This window comes from Pezoporus wallicus, unplaced genomic scaffold (genome assembly GCF_028554395.1).
Source record: "Pezoporus wallicus isolate ANWC-B61680 ecotype Strahan unplaced genomic scaffold, APGP_CSIRO_Pwel_v1 contig_7073, whole genome shotgun sequence".
In the NCBI taxonomy this organism is placed as follows: Eukaryota; Metazoa; Chordata; class Aves; order Psittaciformes; family Psittacidae; genus Pezoporus; species Pezoporus wallicus.
In genome coordinates this window covers 4,453,435-4,472,963 of record NW_026641326.1, presented here as the reverse complement: position 1 = coordinate 4,472,963, position 19,529 = coordinate 4,453,435, and the positions used below count along the sequence as shown (strand labels likewise).

The 19,529-nt window shown below is 38.2% G+C and overlaps 1 protein-coding gene across 7 annotated transcripts in view; it reads right to left on the bottom strand.

The window, feature by feature from the left end:
* Positions 1-3,764: 3,764 nt before the first annotated feature.
* Positions 3,765-19,529, bottom strand: part of CHL1 (cell adhesion molecule L1 like) — a 136,833-nt gene continuing 121,068 nt past the window's right edge. For 4 of the 7 annotated variants that reach the window (XM_057422872.1, XM_057422871.1, XM_057422870.1 and 1 more), the window contains 9 exons: positions 18,475-18,697; positions 17,149-17,264; positions 16,779-16,983; positions 16,428-16,550; positions 15,019-15,198; positions 8,185-8,346; positions 7,369-7,500; positions 6,459-6,531; positions 3,765-4,562 (listed from right to left, as the gene is read on the bottom strand). In XM_057422872.1, the coding sequence (XP_057278855.1) occupies positions 4,346-4,562; positions 6,459-6,531; positions 7,369-7,500; positions 8,185-8,346; positions 15,019-15,198; positions 16,428-16,550; positions 16,779-16,983; positions 17,149-17,264; positions 18,475-18,697 (1,431 nt within the window). In that variant the 3' untranslated portion in view covers positions 3,765-4,345. The remainder of the gene's footprint in view (positions 4,563-6,458; positions 6,532-7,368; positions 7,501-8,184; positions 8,347-15,018; positions 15,199-16,427; positions 16,551-16,778; positions 16,984-17,148; positions 17,265-18,474; positions 18,698-19,529) is intronic. The other 3 variants (XM_057422874.1, XM_057422875.1, XM_057422876.1) reach the window with 3 other exon arrangements.

Below are 19,529 nucleotides of genomic sequence, written 5' to 3'. Positions count from 1 at the left end.
CAAAATGACAACTATAAAAAATTATGATAAGATTTCCTTTCAGAAGCACACAAGCATCAGTGAATTATTCTAACTTCAGTTTACAAACTGAAAGTGAAATTACTGCTAAAAAAACCCTATCTTTTTATATAGAAACATTGTGCTAGTATTTGTTTTTATCTCAAAAATTGTAACTTTCATTAAAGCCTCTCGTGCATTGGATCTGACTCATTCAGTCAATGGAAGTAGTTACCAGAAAAAGAGCTACTCATTCAAATTTGTGTAATAAGAACGCAACAGAACAAATACCATAGAATCACCATAAAACAATAAATGATATGCTAATTAGATACAATTAAAACTTGAGTTACAAAGTTTTTTTATTTAGAATGCATACACACATTTGATCCAGAGGGGAAAGTCATTTTCTGATTTGGTTCCTCATTTTGCTCTTCCTAAACATCCAGCCCCAGAAGGGCTTCGATACCCAGTCTGTACCATTATCCTTGCTGCAGAGCAGAGTCAAGCAGAAGTGAGGATTTCTTGAGTCCCCAAATTTTGGTCCCCAAATTTTGCCAGAAACTGAAGCTGGGGCCATTCCTACAAGTTCTTGGTTGTGGTATTTAACTATATGTATATATTTTATAAGAAAATGTTGTCTGAGATTACAATCCACACCAAACCAATGGTACTCTGCTCTGTGATTGCAAATGGCTCACTGGCATAGGAGCTAGCACACTGGGTTTTTTTTTTTTTCCCATTAGTGGGGAAGACCTGATTTTCTTTGCTTAATCTTATGCACACTGAAAACTACACAACTTTTTGAGAAACATCCAGCCCTCTCTTGTTCCAGGGAAGGCAGCTGAAATCCACAAGCCAGGATTCCTGGGGCCAGGGAAATGCCTCCCCCTTGCTGGGTGAAATTGCATCCTGGGTGGACTAAGATATCAAATCTGAAAGTGGCATTTCCCCTCTCACAGTGTACTGCCAGCAAAATGTAATGGCACTTTGTAACCAAACATAACCAAACTAATAGCCATGGCACTGTGTAATTAATAGTTCCCTATCCAGCACTGTCTGCATGCTCACACACTGGCCGTTTCTGACTCCCTCCTCTCAGCAGGCAGTCTGAAATCCCCTGCTAAGCAGTAATCAATGAAATCACCACATATTTCCATCAACTAATTTTAATAAACACTCATGGCCAGAGTAAATAAAAATAAAACACATCAATGGATTTAATGTACTACTTTAGAACCACAGCACAGTTGGTGATACTTTTTGTTCAGCCTGCATGGCCACACTTCCTCTCACCTGTAACAGACCGTCCTAGAAAAAAATGAAGCCCATCTCCTGGCAAGGACAAAAGACTGCTCAGGAAAATTTAAGCTTGCTCTGTTAGTTTAATTTTAAAAGAAAATTGCTGATAAAACTATGAGTGTCCTGCACTGTCCGGGGTACACTGCATGAGTGGCACCCTTACAATAGAAAATAAAACCCCATTGAGGAAAAAGTGAAGGCAAAGAAATGATTTAGAAAGAGGAAGAAGCTCAGGTGAGTGAGATTCCCCAGGAGGTTTAGCCATTTGTTTAATATTCATTGGGCATATTCCTCAAAAGTCAGTGCACACTATACAAATTCCGTTGAACATTTTTTTGTCACTGTATCATTTTTTAGGCCCTGAGGCGTCACAAAACACCAACATTGAGATTTAAGGATCTGAATTAAAATTTTAATAGAAAAGCACTCATACTGGCACAGATGAGTAGCACATCCCAGGAATGTCATAAACATCTCTTAGCAGCAACAGATCAAGTGATAGCACAGGGGATTTATATTCATTATTTGATAATTTGACACTTACTAATAAGATCTGAAGTTTGTGTCTGTTTAATGTAGGCATTTTCTGGGACAAGGAGTTTAGTGGATCTGCAGCAACACAAGAAATAGATGACTGGAGCTGTGGGTGGGTGGCATCCAGCCTCACCATAGACATCTGCCCTGGTTAGTGACCCTGTGGCTGGGAGAGCTCTGCCCTTCCCTCTGAACAGGTTAGCGAGGCTTCACGGGAGATAATCCCAATTTTGTTCCCTCATTTTTTGTTCCTATTTCAAAGACCCTTGGTCATGCATTAGTGCATATGATTCCTAAAGGAAATCATGAAAACAGCCTGAAGCTTGCAATAAAGGCTGTCACAAGCCTAATCAGCTCTTAGACTTTATCTGGTTTGGGCTGCAGCCCACAAGAGTCAGCAGATAAAGATCATGGTGGGAAATGTCTCTGTTGATGAGATCCCAATTTTCACATTTCTCCAATTACCCAATCATTCTCTTTTAAAATAAGCATTTTTTATTTTGTTTTGGTTTGCTTTTTTTTTGTAAATAAATATTACTTTGGACATTTTCAGCATTTGGATTGAGTGAAATACAGATTCACTCAATACAGATTGCAGTGATTTTTGAATGAGGGCAGATTTCTACTCCTCCTTTTATACTCGTACACATGGCATCACTGGTGGTTTCAAGCTGTCTGTTTGGGGTTTGCTTTTTCCAAACAGAGGCTATATAAAAGGCCCTTACAAGCTAAATTAAAAAAAAAAAAAAATTGACAATTAAAATAAAGAGGAACAGATATGCAGAAGCATCAAGGACCAGAGGCCACTTACTGCTTTCAGAAATGGATGAATACTGGGGAGGAACCCCTGCTAAGGTGATCTGTGTATGCACACCATGGCCTTTCTGATGGTAACAACCTGCATTACTGCGGGCAACTAACATGCCTTAATTGTAGCCTTTACTGGAACTCATAACCATGCAAGTAATTCTTGCTTCCTTTCTTCCTTCCATTGAAGTAATGGAGACCGTGAAGGAGCCATTGGGGATATTTGCCTAATTAGTATCATGATGCAAAATGGCTTTTAGGATCTATTCCTCCTGTAGTAACTATTTAAAAAATATCGTAATTGAAGTGGCAGTCATTTGTAAGTGCAAGAAGAAATGAAGCCATATTGATAGTCTATTCAAATAAACATATTAAAAATACATACTTTTAAAGAAATTCAAGAGATTCCAATACAAAAAGACCAAAAAAATGTGCTGTACAGCTTGCTGAGTTAGTGTTGGAGAGGCAAAGAAAAGAGCCAGGTTTAAACCAGCATCCAATAAACAAAATATAAAAGAAATTATACCATAATATTTTCTCTTTGCATTTGCTTTTGCTTATTTAACAATGAATATCTTGAAAACAAATTATAAGAGTCAGGTAGGTCTATTTTATGTGATACTAGAAAGATGTGAGATTTATATGACTGGTATACACACAACTCCTTCTGAAAACTATTTTGCTGGTCCAAACTCATATTGAGAAGCAATTCTATTTATTCCTACACAGACTCATGCTAGCAACATATCTCATTTCAAAATAAAACAAGGCTGATTTTTACTTGTGTCAATATTAATATCGTATGTACAACATCTCTATGAAATGTATGCTAGTGCACAAATATACAGATATGAGACAGACAACAAGCATTTTGCTTAGAAATGCAGCTCGCAGAGACTTGGGAAAAGAAACTAAAATACTTTCTAATGATGGTGGATGGGAACCCTGTTTTACCTTGCCACAGGAAAGATACTGCAGCTTAACTTACTTAAGGAAATAGTGCCAGCTACTGGGCAGAAGATTCATCTACAAGGCCAGAGCTTTGTCTTTTAAGAGCAATTTTTCTGTGGATAGTTGCATGTCTAAGAATTGGATATTGCAGTCAGCTGTAGCCACTAAAATAATTTTAGAATATCACAAGCAAAGGAGTTTATTTCTTTTATGAAAAATTACACAATATATAGAATATATTTCTCCAGTATTTTAAATCATCATTTTTCTCAGTAGGATGCATGGTGTCACTTTGCAGAGCAACCCGTTGTTTTTGTTCAATTTTCTTGGTGTGTTATAACCTCTACAACGCTGAGGCCGTGGTATTTGAGGAAATACTATGTATACACGTATGTACAAAGTGACAGCAGCCATACAGGAAAAAAAATTACTATACAGAGAAAGATATTCCAAACCTAAGACACACATGGAGTAGCAGTTAAGTATACAGACGTAACACTGAGAAATTCTGTTTTGGTAAGACTAAGACATTTTCTATAGTAAAGAATGATTTATTTTGTTTTAATTAGAAGAAAACACCTAGAAATTAGAATGGAAAATCATTTTTTAGTGGCAGTGACTTATTTTTGTATTACCTGCATGTCAGGTTCCTGACTGGCTCAATTGGCAATCTGCTTCCAATCACATGTGATAACTGTGGAGTACTAATCGAGATAAATATCACAATTAAACATAAATCATTCTTGCTATTATTTTAGGCGTGGAGAGGAAAAGTTGCTGTAGAACTCCCAGTGCTTTCCACTGACCCTTTTTCCTTAGATCCAGAATAAGCTCCAATAAATGAACCATCTTCATTGAACATCCCATGCTCCCCTTCTCCATAATCTACCAGACTATCAGCACTTTCAGTGGCTTTAATGTCCCCGTTAATTGACTGGAGGCTGCCTTTCAGCGGCTTTTCATCGCTGTCACTACAAAACAAAGAAATGCCTTTCCAAAAATCTGGCCTTTAATTGCAAGCATGGAAACTACTCTTTTATTGTGAAAGACAGCAGCAGAAGGGAAGAGCAAGGGACACATTTCTTTGTGGGTAGTACATTGGGAATGATCAGATCCTGTGAGTCCTACTTGGTCTGGTGCACCTCACACAAGGTCACGCACACCGACCTGAATTCCCCACATACATGATTTTGTGATTATTTTAACAATGGAATTGGTCAAAAAGGAAAACATCAATGAAAAGTACATATGTGCTTTTATTTTTTTTCCTTTTTTGCCTTGGACAGACAGAAGAATGGACAGAAAGCGAAAGGGGAAAGGAAAGGGAATGCTGGAAAGGATCTGAAGGATCCATTGCAGCAATCACTGCTGTTTAAGTTTTCAACATCTTACAGAAAGAGACGATTTCAATTTACAAAACAGTGGGCAATATTCAGGGCCTGTTTATTTCATTTTTCAAGCCGGGTGTGGGGACTGATGTATATGTGTGGGGTGAGGCATCAGCTGTAGGTTATAACTCTACTTTGTGAGCCTTTGCTTGATATGAGTAACAAAGGGGCTTTTTCCCCTTTTTTCATTTATTATGCTGTTATCTTACTATAACTGAAGAGTTTCTCTCTGCTAAAGGGGAGGAATAGGGAAAAACAAAAGCAGAATCAAGTGTCTGTATCTCCTCATATGTGGTCCATGTTCAATAGCAATTTTGTAAAAAAGAACAGACCCTCCACAAAAAATTCACGAAAAAAGGTAAAAAGTCCATTCTCCCTATGGCACTGGAGAAGAGCCAAAGCAGCCTTTGGGGGGGATTTGAACATAGATTAAAAGATTATTAAAAAAACCCCAAACAAACTATGCCTCTGAACTAGGCACATAATTACTCAATTACGGTCCTTGCTGATGCCAACTCAGTGTCAAAGCTTTGGTAACGTTACCTAAGGAAGGACAGAAAAACACACCTGAAATTTACCTCTTCAGCATATAATCAACAATGTGTATAATCAATATAGGAAAAAAATTTGCTGCTTTTCTGCATGTGGCATTTCTACTTATAAAAAAAGATAAGTTTGGAGTTTGGGGGGGAAAAGAGGGGGTTCAAGGTTATTAACCTCAGGACTTTCTTACCTTTCTAAATATTTGTCCCATTAGAAAGCATTAAAAATTAAATAAAGATGAAATTATGCAGAAATAAAACCCTATTCCAGTACAAATAATGTAGTATATATAAGAAGGATTTAATCAGAAATTTTACGCCTTTAAGGCCAGCGACATCAGTTTTCCAGCATGGTTCTTATAATGATGCATTTTCCTTCGTACCATGGTTATGCAATATTATAAGCTTTAGTTATTTTAAAGCAGCCAAAGTGAGTGTTTCAGTTCTCCTACAGAAACTTCTGTAGTGAGGTTTTTTTGGGTTTTTGCCATCTATTACTGTATTTCAAGCTTTTGCTTTCTTCCACAAAATGAACATTCCCCATATTGCACGATTTGGGCCTGACCAGGTTTCAGAAACCCGTTGAAGACATAAAAGTCTTTCTCTTGGCTTCAATGGACATTACAGCAGAAACCCAAATTATCATATATATTTACATTATTCATACAATGATAATTAAAAGAAAAAAAAGAGAGAACCAAACCAAGTGAAAAATAAACACTGGCACATCAACATTTACTTATATCCATCTCAGATGGATTTAAGTGTACTGGATATACCTTTATATTCCTACTTTTATCCACTCCTATGAGGTTTGCTTTGAAAATGAAAAACAGCGTTAACTGCATGCTATAAAAATGTCCTAAATAACGATGACATCTGAAAACAAACAAAACCCCAAGAAACACAAACGCTTTTTAAAGCAGGTCCTATTTACCTATATTCCCCAAAGATTTCATCTTTTATTGATTGAGCTTCGGGATCTGGATGCAAATCTTCTTTTTCTTTCACTGTACAAATAAAATAAAGTACAGATCTGTATGCCATGTTCTGCTGTGTTTGTTTCTTTTAGCTGGTGCAATGGGAAAAGCACCTGTCATCACATACAGCTTAACCTGGAGGGCAGCAGCTCTAACTGTGTGTGGACACAACTGGCAGTCTTCTGCAAAGAGTATGGAGACATCCCCTAATTTTTTAAGAAATCTATAAAGTGTTTATAGAGTTGTAGAATGGTTTGGGTTGGAAGGGACCTTAAAGCTCATCCACTTCCAACCCCCTGCCACGGGCAGGGACACATTCCACTAGACCAGGTTGCCCCAAGCCCCATCCAACCTGGCCTTGAACACTGACAGGGATGAGGCAGCTTCTCTGGGCAACCAGATTTATACTTAAATATTTATACCGAAAACCTTACTCATTGTTTTGAAAATTACAGATTTACTTTTAGCAAATCATTCTATTGTTAGGCAGTTTGGCTACCTATGGAAGTTAGGCCAGTATGTCAAGGAATTGTTACTAGTTGGAAAGTGAGCAGGTAGCCCTACCAGCAGGGGCTCAGAGGTGCAACCAATGAAGAACCTTGACTTTACAGCTGGTTTAAATGTTGAAGGATTCAGCAAGCACTATCAAGGGCCTTAGCAAAATCTCTGACCAGCACATAGCACTATTCCACCCAGACAGCACAGCTTCGCTTATATTCATTAGAATCCATTCTGCGGATATGTATCAAAAGCTACAAATCCTAATTGGATGTTTCTGCTTGCGGCTTTGCAGCCTCCAGAGAAAAAAGTCTGAAAGATGCTTGTTATTATGTGTGAACACAGTGAAAGGACAATAAATCCATTTACCTGAATATTTTCCTCCTTTATTTCTTCTGACAAAGCAAATAGTTAGCAGCAGTAGGGTGAGCAAAGCAATGGCACACATCAGTCCAATAAACCACCCCTGGGTGGAAATTCCATCGTAAATACCAGCATAGGCTTTGTGGAATAGAAAAGGAGTAAAAAAAAAAAAAAAAAAGAAGAAAATTAATCAGAGGAAAAGGGCATCACCCTATTATAACATGAACACATAACATGTTCTTCACTGGATCCTAATTATGTCAGTCTATCACTATTATTTTGTTCAACTTAAAGAAATGCAAGACAGAAATATATCCAGAGCATGACATTTTTAGATTTAACAGGAATGTGCAGTCTAGAAGGCACAACACAGGCATTTTGTAAAGGTAATTCTGAGAGAGTAGTTGACTCAAAGAATTAATGCCAAATAGGAAAGCTGAACAGAGAATTGTTAAGCCTCTCATGCAAAAGCAGTTTGTGCAAAAGAAATAGATTTAAAAGTGCACCTGATACATGCAAACCACTGGACTTAAAATGGGTTATATCACAGCACTACCCTTTCAAAATCGCATAGGAGAGAAAACTGTTTTGTAAAGGTTTGTAATTGTTCCAGGCTATTGTGCATCAAGTAAAGCACAGGACTCACTCGTCCAAGAACCACAGATGCTTTTATACTCCCATGGGATTCAACTGCAAGGGTCAAAAACCACAGAACAAAATGATGATTTTGGTACACTTTCACTGCACAATGCAAGATGTAACCTCAACATTTATTTACATTCAAAATAAATCTTTATCACCTTGAAAGGTTGCATGTCTCACCTCTCCCCCTTGTCTCAATTACATCTTCAAAAATGCTATTGTTATCAACCCAATTCTTAGTCACTAGACGAACTGTATATTCAGTTCCAGGCTCAAGTGCCTCAATGGGGTGAAACTTTTGTGTGGGCTTTATTGCTTCTGAAATCTTGCCGATCCCTTTACCTATGGAATGTACATATTCAAGTCATATTGATTTAATGGTATTCATTGAACAAAAGGCCTGCAAAATGCACAATCACAGATAAGGTAAATAACAGACATATGACACACAAGGATTTTTAACATTTCTCATCAGATACTCTGATTTTCAAAAGCAGGCAGTGAAGTAAAATTTGTAAAAATTCCCCAATTTGATTTTTAATATGCAATCACAAAAAACAAGCAGCAGACTGAAGTAATCCTGATGTTTATGAAGGGGTTTGTACATTTCCCAGGAGGAAAGTTAATATTGATAGGGGATTATGGATCTGCTTTAACTAATGCTTGCTTAAAAATTTACAGCTTGAAAATGGGCTTGCTTTGTATAGATAATCTTGGGTTTGATGTTTCTCCTATTGAACTGAACTCAGCAGGGAAGCACAGACAGCTTGTTATCTAGAAATGGATTCTTATATGTCTCATGGAAAAAAAAATAACATTGGGATTTGTACTCATTTCTCTCCTGACAGCGATTTTCCATGTCCTTTTGAATTCCACAATGCCTGCACAAAGCACGGTTTTAGATGTAACTGAAGTTTGCTTTTAAACTGATGTTTAGGCATTTAGGTATTCCTGATGAGTTTAATATTTGTTTAAGAGGTAGAAAGGATATTCCAGTACCCCTAGTTTCAGAGCCTTCTTACTTGCAAAACACCTACTGTGATTTCTGTCTGCATTAAGACTGCAGGGAATTGAATAAGCTTTTTTAAAATATCATTTGTGCTTAACAGAAAAAAGGACATGTACAGAGGTTAGCAATCACTGCCTGAACGTGAACAGCCTGCTCATACAAGAAGATTCAGAACTCTCTGTGGACCTCTGGAGGATCTCTTTAGTCAACCAACAGGTACAACACAGGAGGGTGCCTGCCCTTGGTGGCAGCAAAGAGATTTGTCGGGTTTGTACTTAGTAATATAACATTTTAATTGTGTTCAGTTGCCTAATTTGCCTGCTTTATTCAAAGTCTTCTAAATGAAGGACTGAGCACAAAGTATAATTTGAAAACTACTTGACCAATTAGCACTGACAGTAAAACGATGCTCATTAATATTTCAACTAGTAAACAAGCAAAGCAAGAAATTTTCAGAGATTAAGGCTTAGCTGACAGCTGAAGGAAAAAAAAAGATTAAAATGAATCCAAGCACAATCAAAGCAACAGTTGAAGATAAGTTTTCCAAGGCAACTATCCATGTATTATCATAAGCAGTTAAATTAGTAGACCACTGGGACAGAGAGAGCACACATACAGCTGAAATACTGCTGATACTGAAGCACAGATTATTACCATAAATTAATCCATCTATCGGTAATTTTTGCTAAATGAAGTACATGAAACTGAGCTATAATTTTTAATCAAACTGCAAATTAAGCAACAGGATACCACAAGTATATTTTAATTACATGTCCTAAAATCAAGACATCAGAAAAACATAGCAAAGGAAACACTATCCATAAAGTAACAAGAATGAATATGAACCTTCAACCTATTTTGTATTAAATACCGTATAACACTTATGCGCGACAGGATAACTACATGGTCCAATTTATACACAACACAACTCCCTTAGGAAGGATTTCTCCTAGTAAGCATATTGCTCAAACCCTGAGCTCAGTGGTGGCCAGCAGCTGTGGTTTTGTTCTGCATTTTCTTAAACCAATTTAACCAATCCCCATCTATCACACATTTATTTCCAGCTAGTGCCAGCCTCTTCTTTTTGAATGGTCAGCTCTTTACAGAAGCAGAAAGGGGTAACTGATATGGCTGAAGAAAGAACCATTTGAGCCAGGTTACTGCTCAGCTGTACCAGCGCCTCCAGCTGTGCCGCAGCCCTGGCACACCAAGTAGGGCTAGGATGTATGTGCTGGAATGAAGGTTTGAGCACAACCTGACCTGTGACTGGGGATCTACCATTGGCTCTCCAGGCTGTTTAACATCATCTATCCCAAATTACTAAACACATTTTTTTCTTTAAAACTCAGTACAGGTATTCAGTGATGGGTGATTATAAGGTTTCTATCCATGTGATTTCTTTCTGGTCTGTGTTACACACTCAATATAGTATCTACAGAGGAGAAAGCATTGTTAATTGGGGCAGGTTTGGTGGTTGGAATAGAAAAAGCAGTGTAGAATCCTGAAAAATAAAAGCAAAGACAGACAGATAAGGAAAATCTCAACATACTGAAAGGTCAGTGAGCTACAGAAATTAGCTTCAGAAAATTGAAAGCAGTTGGGCTAGGTTTTTAATCTACAGTAAGGGAGAAGAAGCATTAGTAATAAAGGCATATCACCAGCACTTCTCACCTTCCCCTACTGTTTATCAGCCATACCATGGGAATCACATGAACATTAAACACTGAACAGCAATTTTACAATATTCCTACTGGGCTTCAAGATTTATGAGAACAACAGACCACACATTTTTTATGGAAGCTTATGGTATAAAGCAAAAACAAAGAAACTGCCCCCAAAGACTTACCAAAGTGCTAGCTCTCCAAAAGTTAGAACATCTGTTATAAAACATACTTGTATAAAAAAGCTGGCATTCTAATAGTGAAATACTAATTGTGGGCAACATCTTAATTTATAACCATACCTGTCTAAAAACATCTGCTGTGATAAATGGAAAGATGAACTGTTATTATCCCCTACTGACTGGCTATTGAAAGTGTATAAATGCACATCACAAGTATCCTTCCTCTTTTTTAGTGCAGGAGGGTATTCATGGTAAATTTGGAATATTTTAAGATATAAAGATTAGTAAACCTGTTGCATGTAAAGACTATTGTGAAGAATTTATAGGTGAGTTAGTGACCATCTATTTGTACTGATTGTATTTGTAGAAGAAACCTGAGCTCACACAAGACAACAGGTTATAGATTGTTCATCTCTTGCTGCTTCTCTTTAGCTCTCAGTGTTGGCTACACTGGGGCAGGCTGATAGAAGAATAAAAAGGAAAAAAGAAATACACCAAAGACAAATAATCACAGATTTGCTTCAATTTTGTGAATAACAACATGAAGTACTCCAAGACAGATATATGTAATATATTATGCTTAACATGCCTATTTGTCTTGCTCAGGATGATAGGGGTGTGAAACAGTGATATACCAGATGTTCTTTTTCCTGGTACAGCCTGCATGCAGCATCTGGGCAGGTGGGACAGTTTGTTGCTGCGATGAGCAACAGGGTTTGATGGGCTGCAGGTCCCCCGGCCAAAGAAGAGGCAGTAGAGTGGAATGACATAAATGATAGAAAAAAGAAACTTCTCATCAAGATTTCATCAGGTTCTCTTGACTGTGAGCAAGTAGAGTATATTTTGGGGGTTTGCTGGTAACAATATCAGTGGTTACATATGGCTAAGGCAGTTGTATTTTTCCTTTCTCGCTGTGCCTGTGGCAAAAGAGAACTAAAACCATATGTTTTTTTACAAATGGTTACTGTCCTCATCTTATGGTGTGTAATGAAGATTAGTACCCTCTGGGTAAGATTTTCAAAAAGCCTTAGGAGTTACATGCCAAGTGCCACTGAAATATAATGAAACTGGTGAGCTTCTATTTTCTGGCTTCTCTGAAAAATAAAACTACAATGGTATGGCTTCCTCTGGATGAATTTTTCATTAAGGCTTGAATTTCTAGACACACAGTAATAATTCTCAACACGTAATACATGTTTGATAATCCTCAAGAAACAGTGGTAACTAGATGAGAAGAAGCTTTGTGTTCATAAGGACTGTTAAATTAAATTAATTTTTTTCACTTATATAAGAACATTATTTTGTGCTGTTTCTCAGGGCTAATGATCATTAGGAAATCGACATTTTCAAGGGGAAAACTAATTAGGTTGTAGGTCATTTAAGAAATACTGCCTGAAAATTAAAAGTTCGAGATAAAACTAATTTTCTAAAGACTGCATACCCTCTTCTGTGGGATGAAACTGAGATGTAGTAAAAAAATTGAACTATTATGTATTTTGTGGTACAACACGAGTATCCTTTTGCCCAGGTACTTCATGTCCACAGTATTTTATCAACAAATGATAAAAATCTGTGGTTGTCTATCAGCATTTTGTATCTGAGATTTTTTGGGTATGTTTAACATCTTTCATAAGAAAAAGGCCTTTTATTTCATTGGCAGTATAAGCTGTCAATGTCAGCAGTCTTGGGTCCCTCCTGATGGAGGCAACTGCAGAGCAGAGGGTTTGATCACGACTGCCAGAGAAGCACAGACCGCAGCACTGCTCCACCGAAGAGTGAAGAAATAGAGATGTGAGCATAAGACAGTATTTACTCATTGACCTTTTGCTAAAGTGTTGCTAACTGGAAGCAATGTGTTACTCCTGACAAAAATCTGAATGGTTCATTCACAGAGGAAGGTACTGCAGTTGTAGATAAAAACGATGATCCACCCATTTATCTATACAGGGAGTTATATTTATTTAATTGAGAAAAACCTTTTTTTACTATATACAGTCATTCACGCCACTGCAATCTCATCATCAGGAAATGGGTTGCACATAAATTACAGGCTGGGAAAATTATCATTTAGAGCACAACAATTTTCCCTACACAGACTCGGTTTTAGTGCTGATACATGCATACTTGCATATGTACATATTAAGAAAAAAGATTGGCTTTTCTTTCTGATTCCAGACTATAGTAGCAGGGATAACTGCAAATAAATGGAAAGCAATAGCAGTGATGCAGATCAAGTATCAGTGATAAAATTTGAATGAATCCATAGTTTCCACCTCAACATCTCCACTTTCCTGGCAGAATGCTTTGTAAAATTCTGAAATACCCATGGCACAGCCTGCAAAGGCTTTATTACAGCAGTGGAAGCTATTCAAAGTCTTAAAATGAACAATGAGAGCTTTATGTTTTTATTACTAAAACCAGAATAGAGTGGATATAGAATCACTGAATCAAAACCCAAAGAAACTTGGAGCGCTCTATCACGGAGTTTCATTTCAGAGGGCACCACATTTTACATCTGTCATTTATGTGGGTCATTTTAAATTATAAACTTCAACTTTTGCAGTCACTCCCTTTCTTCAGAAAGAGTGATTGTTTTAATTCTGAGCAATCGCCTTGCTCCCCATACCACAATTTAAAACCCCAAGAAGGTCACTGAATAGAGTGATTATTTTTTTTCAGCTTACCATGTTTAGTTGAAACATATCTGAACAATTTAGCCAGCAAATAATGTCGCAAAACTAATGGCGTCTCAGTGACAGATGCAGTGCCCTAATTTAAGGTGGCTTGAGAACTGGCAAGGGGCACATATTAATCACAGAACTGGACCCTTGCAGCATATATCAATTATACTACTCTATTCTACAAGCATTTCACAAGAATCAGCTGCTGCCGCTGCTGAAAGAGTCTTAGGAAAGACGAGAATGAGAACAAAATGAATGGCAACATTATCATCCTTTTAAGCATATCAGGCAGGGGTGCATTTCATAAAACCTGACAAGGTTATTCAGAGGAGCTATAGATATTACAGTGGCTAAACCACATTATTCTGGCTGACCAGTGAAGGCCAGAAAAGGCAACTAATAAGGTGAAATTTTGTACTTTTAGCTTGGAAAACAAATAAGATTTTTTACTTTCCTTAATGAAAAAGACATTTTAAATTATACTGATAGATTAATAGTTACAACTGTGTGAGTATCTGTATTCTACAGTGAGACTGAAGGCTACAAGACAGTTGAGAAGTTTCACTACTTGAGAAAATGGGTGACAGTTCATGACTGGATCCTGAACTGGGACATGATGAGTTTAAAGTACATTTTATATATTTTACCAGTAGCTGAAGAGATTCTGTAACTTAGAAGTCCAATAAGATGTGGTGCAACAATGACCATTTTTCTGTTTTATATCAATATTGTTCCAGACTATTGTCATTGCTTAAAGATGATGAGGCCAGGACTCTTGCTTATCACAATCTCTTTCTCCTTCCCTGCATTAAGTGCAGAGCAATGGTTTCTGATTAACAGCAAGGGCTTGTCCTCGGTACTGTAGACTTTTCAGACTTCCTGAGCACAGTACATTTTATTTCATTTCAGCTGAATGTGAAAGATGAGCTATCATATAGTGCTTGAGATTTTCCTTTAAATCACTGATCACTGGTGTTTTAGGACAGGGTATAAGTGGCACACAAATGCTCACTTACAGTGTCAGACAAAATAATATTAAAATAATATATCAAATGCACTGCAGTCAACTTTATGTTCATCTGGATTTCCCACATCAAACGCCTGGCCCTAATGCTGCTGCTGGCAGTACCCCATCTTCACAAAAGGGCAGAATTTGTTTTCATAATATAACTGAGAACAGATTATCTAGATCTTCAATTTGCCGTTTGTGACTAAACGCAATTCACTTATTCTAGTACGGCTTAAAGAGTTGATCGGTGAGAATAGAGACAGCATTTTACAGCAAAATGAAACAGATAAGCTCTACTTTCCTGAAGAACTGCACTGCTACATTTAAAAGTTCATTGACTGCTCTCATAGAAAGAGAAACAAATTTATTTCCTCTAATTACCAAGGAAATGTCAAGCCTGGAATATTCTCAATAGATTTTTCCATTATTGTTAGAGCTTCTCCACATAAAAACATATTGCCTATTAACTTACTCCCTTGAGCCATCGTTAGTCCTTCTTCTGTGACCGGCTTCCCACAGCCTTTGACTGTACAAGCCTTTACATAGAATTTGTACTTGGTACTGGAGCTGAGACCTGAAAGCTTCCAGCTGAGTGTGGAGCGGTTTGTTACGCTGACGTCGCTCAGGGGTCCGATTTCGTGTGTTTCGTTTACTGAAAGGGAAAAGGCAGTTGAGTCACATCCAGCAGCTAAAGGCTATGAACATGAAACGTGTCCTGGAAGGGAGGCACTCTGCAGTAAGTAGGAAGGATGCAGCCTGAATAAGCCTGAATAAGCATATCTCACCTTCCTGCCAAGTACTTAAATGGGATTTATCTCATCCATGTCAATCTCCCGACTACTCAGTGAGCTATTGCTGTTCTTAAAAAGCTCTCTGATTCTAGATACGCACATACTGAGTGGGAGGAAAAAAATTACTGTCTACTAGATCATTAAATATATATAAACTGCTTCTTGCTTTGCTTCCAAACATCTGCAAACTTTTGCAAGCAAGTTAATGGCTGTTCTGCTTTGCTCCACTCTGCCTTGGCACAGTTGGCAATTGAAGGAGGGGTTTTCCCTCCCAAACTGCCTAAATAGACAGATCCACTCTCAGCCCATAGTCGTCAAAAACAAAGGGAAGATCCAGCCTCCAGTCCCTGCTTGCAAAGGCAACTGGGCAGTTCTGTTATCAGCAGAGGTAAGTGCTGATGTTTGGTTACATGTTTGGGGTTTTTAAAACGAGGGCACAGTCTAATCCTCTTCAATCCTAAAACCCCACGCAAAATACCCTGAATTGTCACCACACCTCACAGCTGTGGCAGTCTGTCTCTCCCCAGCCACTCAGTTCTTTCTTCAGGAAAGAAAGAAATACCCTTGGTATTTAGTTGTTTCTCAGTGTGATTGCTCGATAACATAGCTCAGATAGTAGTGATCTGCATTTCTGCTGAGGCATTCTACAGGGAGGAGTTACTCACTGACACAAGGTTAAGATCTGATGTGGCTAAAGCGCTCTCATTATTTTGCACTGAATGAGTTTCACTTCATAACTTCTATGTTAGGCATAACTTGCAAATGTGAAATAATTAAATTTGTCTATAAGTGCAGAATAGGGCATGGTAGCAATGTGAGCTAACACCAGAGAAGTGCATAGAAAACTCTTTGCTCTGGAAGATGACTTTAGCTTGCCCTCTAGCAGGCTGTGTGTGCATCGCAGTTCAAAACCCTGCTCGGATGCTCCGGCTGTGGTAGTGATTCAGCCCTTCACACCAGCCTGGTTTATGTAACTGTGCACATACAATGCGCAACCACCGTCCCTCCTCCACCCTTTTTTTTTTTTTGTCTTGTTTTTCTTTAACTAATAACGTGTAATCTCTAAAATCAAAGTAAAACAAGCACATACTCATCTGGTATTGCAAAATGTAGCCAGTAAGGTGGCCGTTGGCTTTCTTGGGAAGTCCCCATAACAGAGTGACAGAGTCCTTGTCAAAGTTCAGGATCCTGAGAAAACGTGGTTGTTCTGGGACTGGAAGATACAGGGATTAGCTTTCAGAGAAGCCTGAACTGGTCTGTTTCTCCACCTACTTATTAAATGAGGATACACTTTAGCTGAACATCTACAATTCCCATTTCTTGGGAAGGGTTTTATGAATATTAGAGATTTTACAATCCTTAAATAAGGAAATCAACTTGCCTTGTTGCATGGACAATTTCTATTTATGTCCCTCTGCCTCATACTCTCATTTTGTCTTACCTCCTTCTGGAGTTTCAAACACAACAGGGGAGCTTTCTGGGCCATCTCCTTTGGAGTTGTAAGCCAAAACAGTTAAGCGGAATTCACTGAAGGGCTCTAGACCAGGAATCATCCCATAGTTTCTGTCTCCTACAAATGTTAGGAAGTGTTTCTCTGGGTGATGCCTTCTTCCATCCAGCATGCTCTTTGTTTTCCACCAACTGACCTGCATTGAGATTGGCATATCTATAACAATTTATGTTGCATGGGGTTGAAAAATATATTGATTTATCTTGTCTTCCCAGAAATGAAAAATTGCAATCTATCTTTGAGCTGAGATTCATTTAGTAGTTTTCAACTATATACAAACATTTAAAGAGAAATTTGTAACCTTATAGCCTCTTAAATGTCCACGAACTCTGTCCCTTGGTATCCCAAACCAGAAGACTTTGACCAGTGTGCTGTTCACAATATCCACCGACACGCCGGAAGGAGCAGCATCTGGAACTGTAAAACCAAAAGTGCTACATATTAAAGACACATGCAAGAGTTCAGTTTCACACTGATCACAGCTACAGGGCTTCGCTTTCCAGCTCATGTAGTCCTACTGCAGGCAAGAAAAAAGCATCCAGTGGATGAAAGGGGCTAGGAAACATTATTTTGCATTATCAGGGCTTTCTGCTGAAGGCTGGAATATGGATGCACTGGGACATATGAATTTCTAAACCAGTATTTATGATTTCCTGTTTCAAGTAATGCTTACAGCAGTGAGAATAAAAAAAATGATTAACATAGCACTCAAGAAGGCAATCATGAAGTTTTTTATAATCAATTTCATTTTACAACTAAGCTCATTAAACAGTAGGATTTTAATCACTACGCAACACAGAGAGCTATTACAATGCCTGAAAAAAAGAGGCCTTGATCCATGGATGACTGAATTGCAAGAAAGATTTTCCATTGATAGATACAAAAATTAAATGTATCACACAAAGGAAATAAACACGCTTTGTGTTTTCCTCCTCTCAGTTCTCACTATTCACCCACCTCTTCATCCATACACCATACAGGGGAGAGAAGAGACACCACCAAACCTTCCTGCTGCAGGAGTAGATCCAAGGCTAAGTCTTATTACAGTGGGGAAGAATTCTCCAGAGACACAGGAAGGCCTGAGAGGGGGCTGTGCCACCCAGGAGCCATGGAAAGCCACTGGACAGAAACCCAGGCTGAAGAGAACCTGTCCTTCAAGGAATCAATGGACAAGGTAACACCCAGTGTATATGGGGATGTGGCATCATCAATAAATTCACTTACAGTGTGCACTGCCTGAGTGTTTGCACTTAATTGCCAGCGTATACAACTTCTGACAGCGTTAAACTATTGAATCAGGCCCCAGACAAACTAAAGGCTCTTTTTTCCCACCACAACACAATGACTGCTACACTTCATAGGCTTCTTATGGACCGTGGCTTTCAAACAAGTATCTGGATTAAGCCAGAAACAGAGATTAATGAAAGTACAAGTGACCTTTCCAAAAAAAAACCCTCAAATTCCAGCATCAGCTGTGGCTGTGTCTCATCTAGCCCATCACCCTGAGCACTGGCATTTAAGCAGTTTTTGCCATGGGCTGCCTAATCCATCACTCCATGTCTGGTCATCTTGCACTGCAAGAATCCCCAACGCAGCATGTTTTCACATGAGCGTTTCTGCTACTTACCATCCTCTCCTGAATATCCGATGGTAATGTTTGGTTCAGGACCAGATCCTAAATTATTTACTGCTTGGACTTTGATCTCATAAGGCACAAAGGTGGGAGTGTTTCGCAGGGTCAGGGAATGCTTCTTCACCATCTCCTCATTCCAATCCGCCTCGACTCCCTGCTGTCGCCAGCTGACTTTGTACTCCAACCCCGGCCCATTTCTCTCCATGGGTTTCAATGGCTGCAGAAGAAGTTAAAAGAGATCTTGTCTGCCTTTGTTGTAGCAATCATGAAACAGTAGCTGAGGGGAGGGGGGGAATAATTTTGGAGACCATGTTACAACGTTGGCAGAGAAAAAGGAAAACAGAAAGCTTTAACTTTTCACTGTCGTGTTAATTTTAGGATGACTGGAAGAAAAATTTCATGACTTCAAGGGAAAGGTGGGTGAAAGAGAAACAGTTGAATTAAAAACAGATTAATTCCTGGTAGACGTATTTCTGCATACTACATACATCAGTTTTTGTTTTGCCACAGGTTTTCTTTGTTTTCTTATGCAATATAACTGCATGCCTTTCAGCACATCTAAAATGCAGATTTTGGCATAAGGCTGTGTGTGCCTTTTAGTACAGCTAAAATCTGCAATTTATCTGAGAATTTTATGTAGCGCAGCAAGCTGGGTCATTAAAATTTAGATTTGTTCTAAATATGCACCAAATCCTTGAAACTACGCTTGGACATTTAATGTGCAACTGCTGTGCTACTCTTTTTTACCAGACAGCTGAAGAATTCATCACAGCACAGTTCCCATCTATTTAAGATTAACTTATAAAATATTAGAAGACACATAGCAATGGCTTGTCATGAGACATTCTCCAGTTAATTTATTTATTTGAATACGTACTTCTTTAATTAATAAAGTTAACTGGTCAGCTGCACTACCAAAAAAAGATGAGGGTTATTTCAGTCCACTGAACCAGCTGTGGGTGTTTCCCACCACTTGGCTTACTTTTAATAATATTTGAATTACATATTGTACATATTAAATATATGAGAACTGATATGTATCCAAGTTG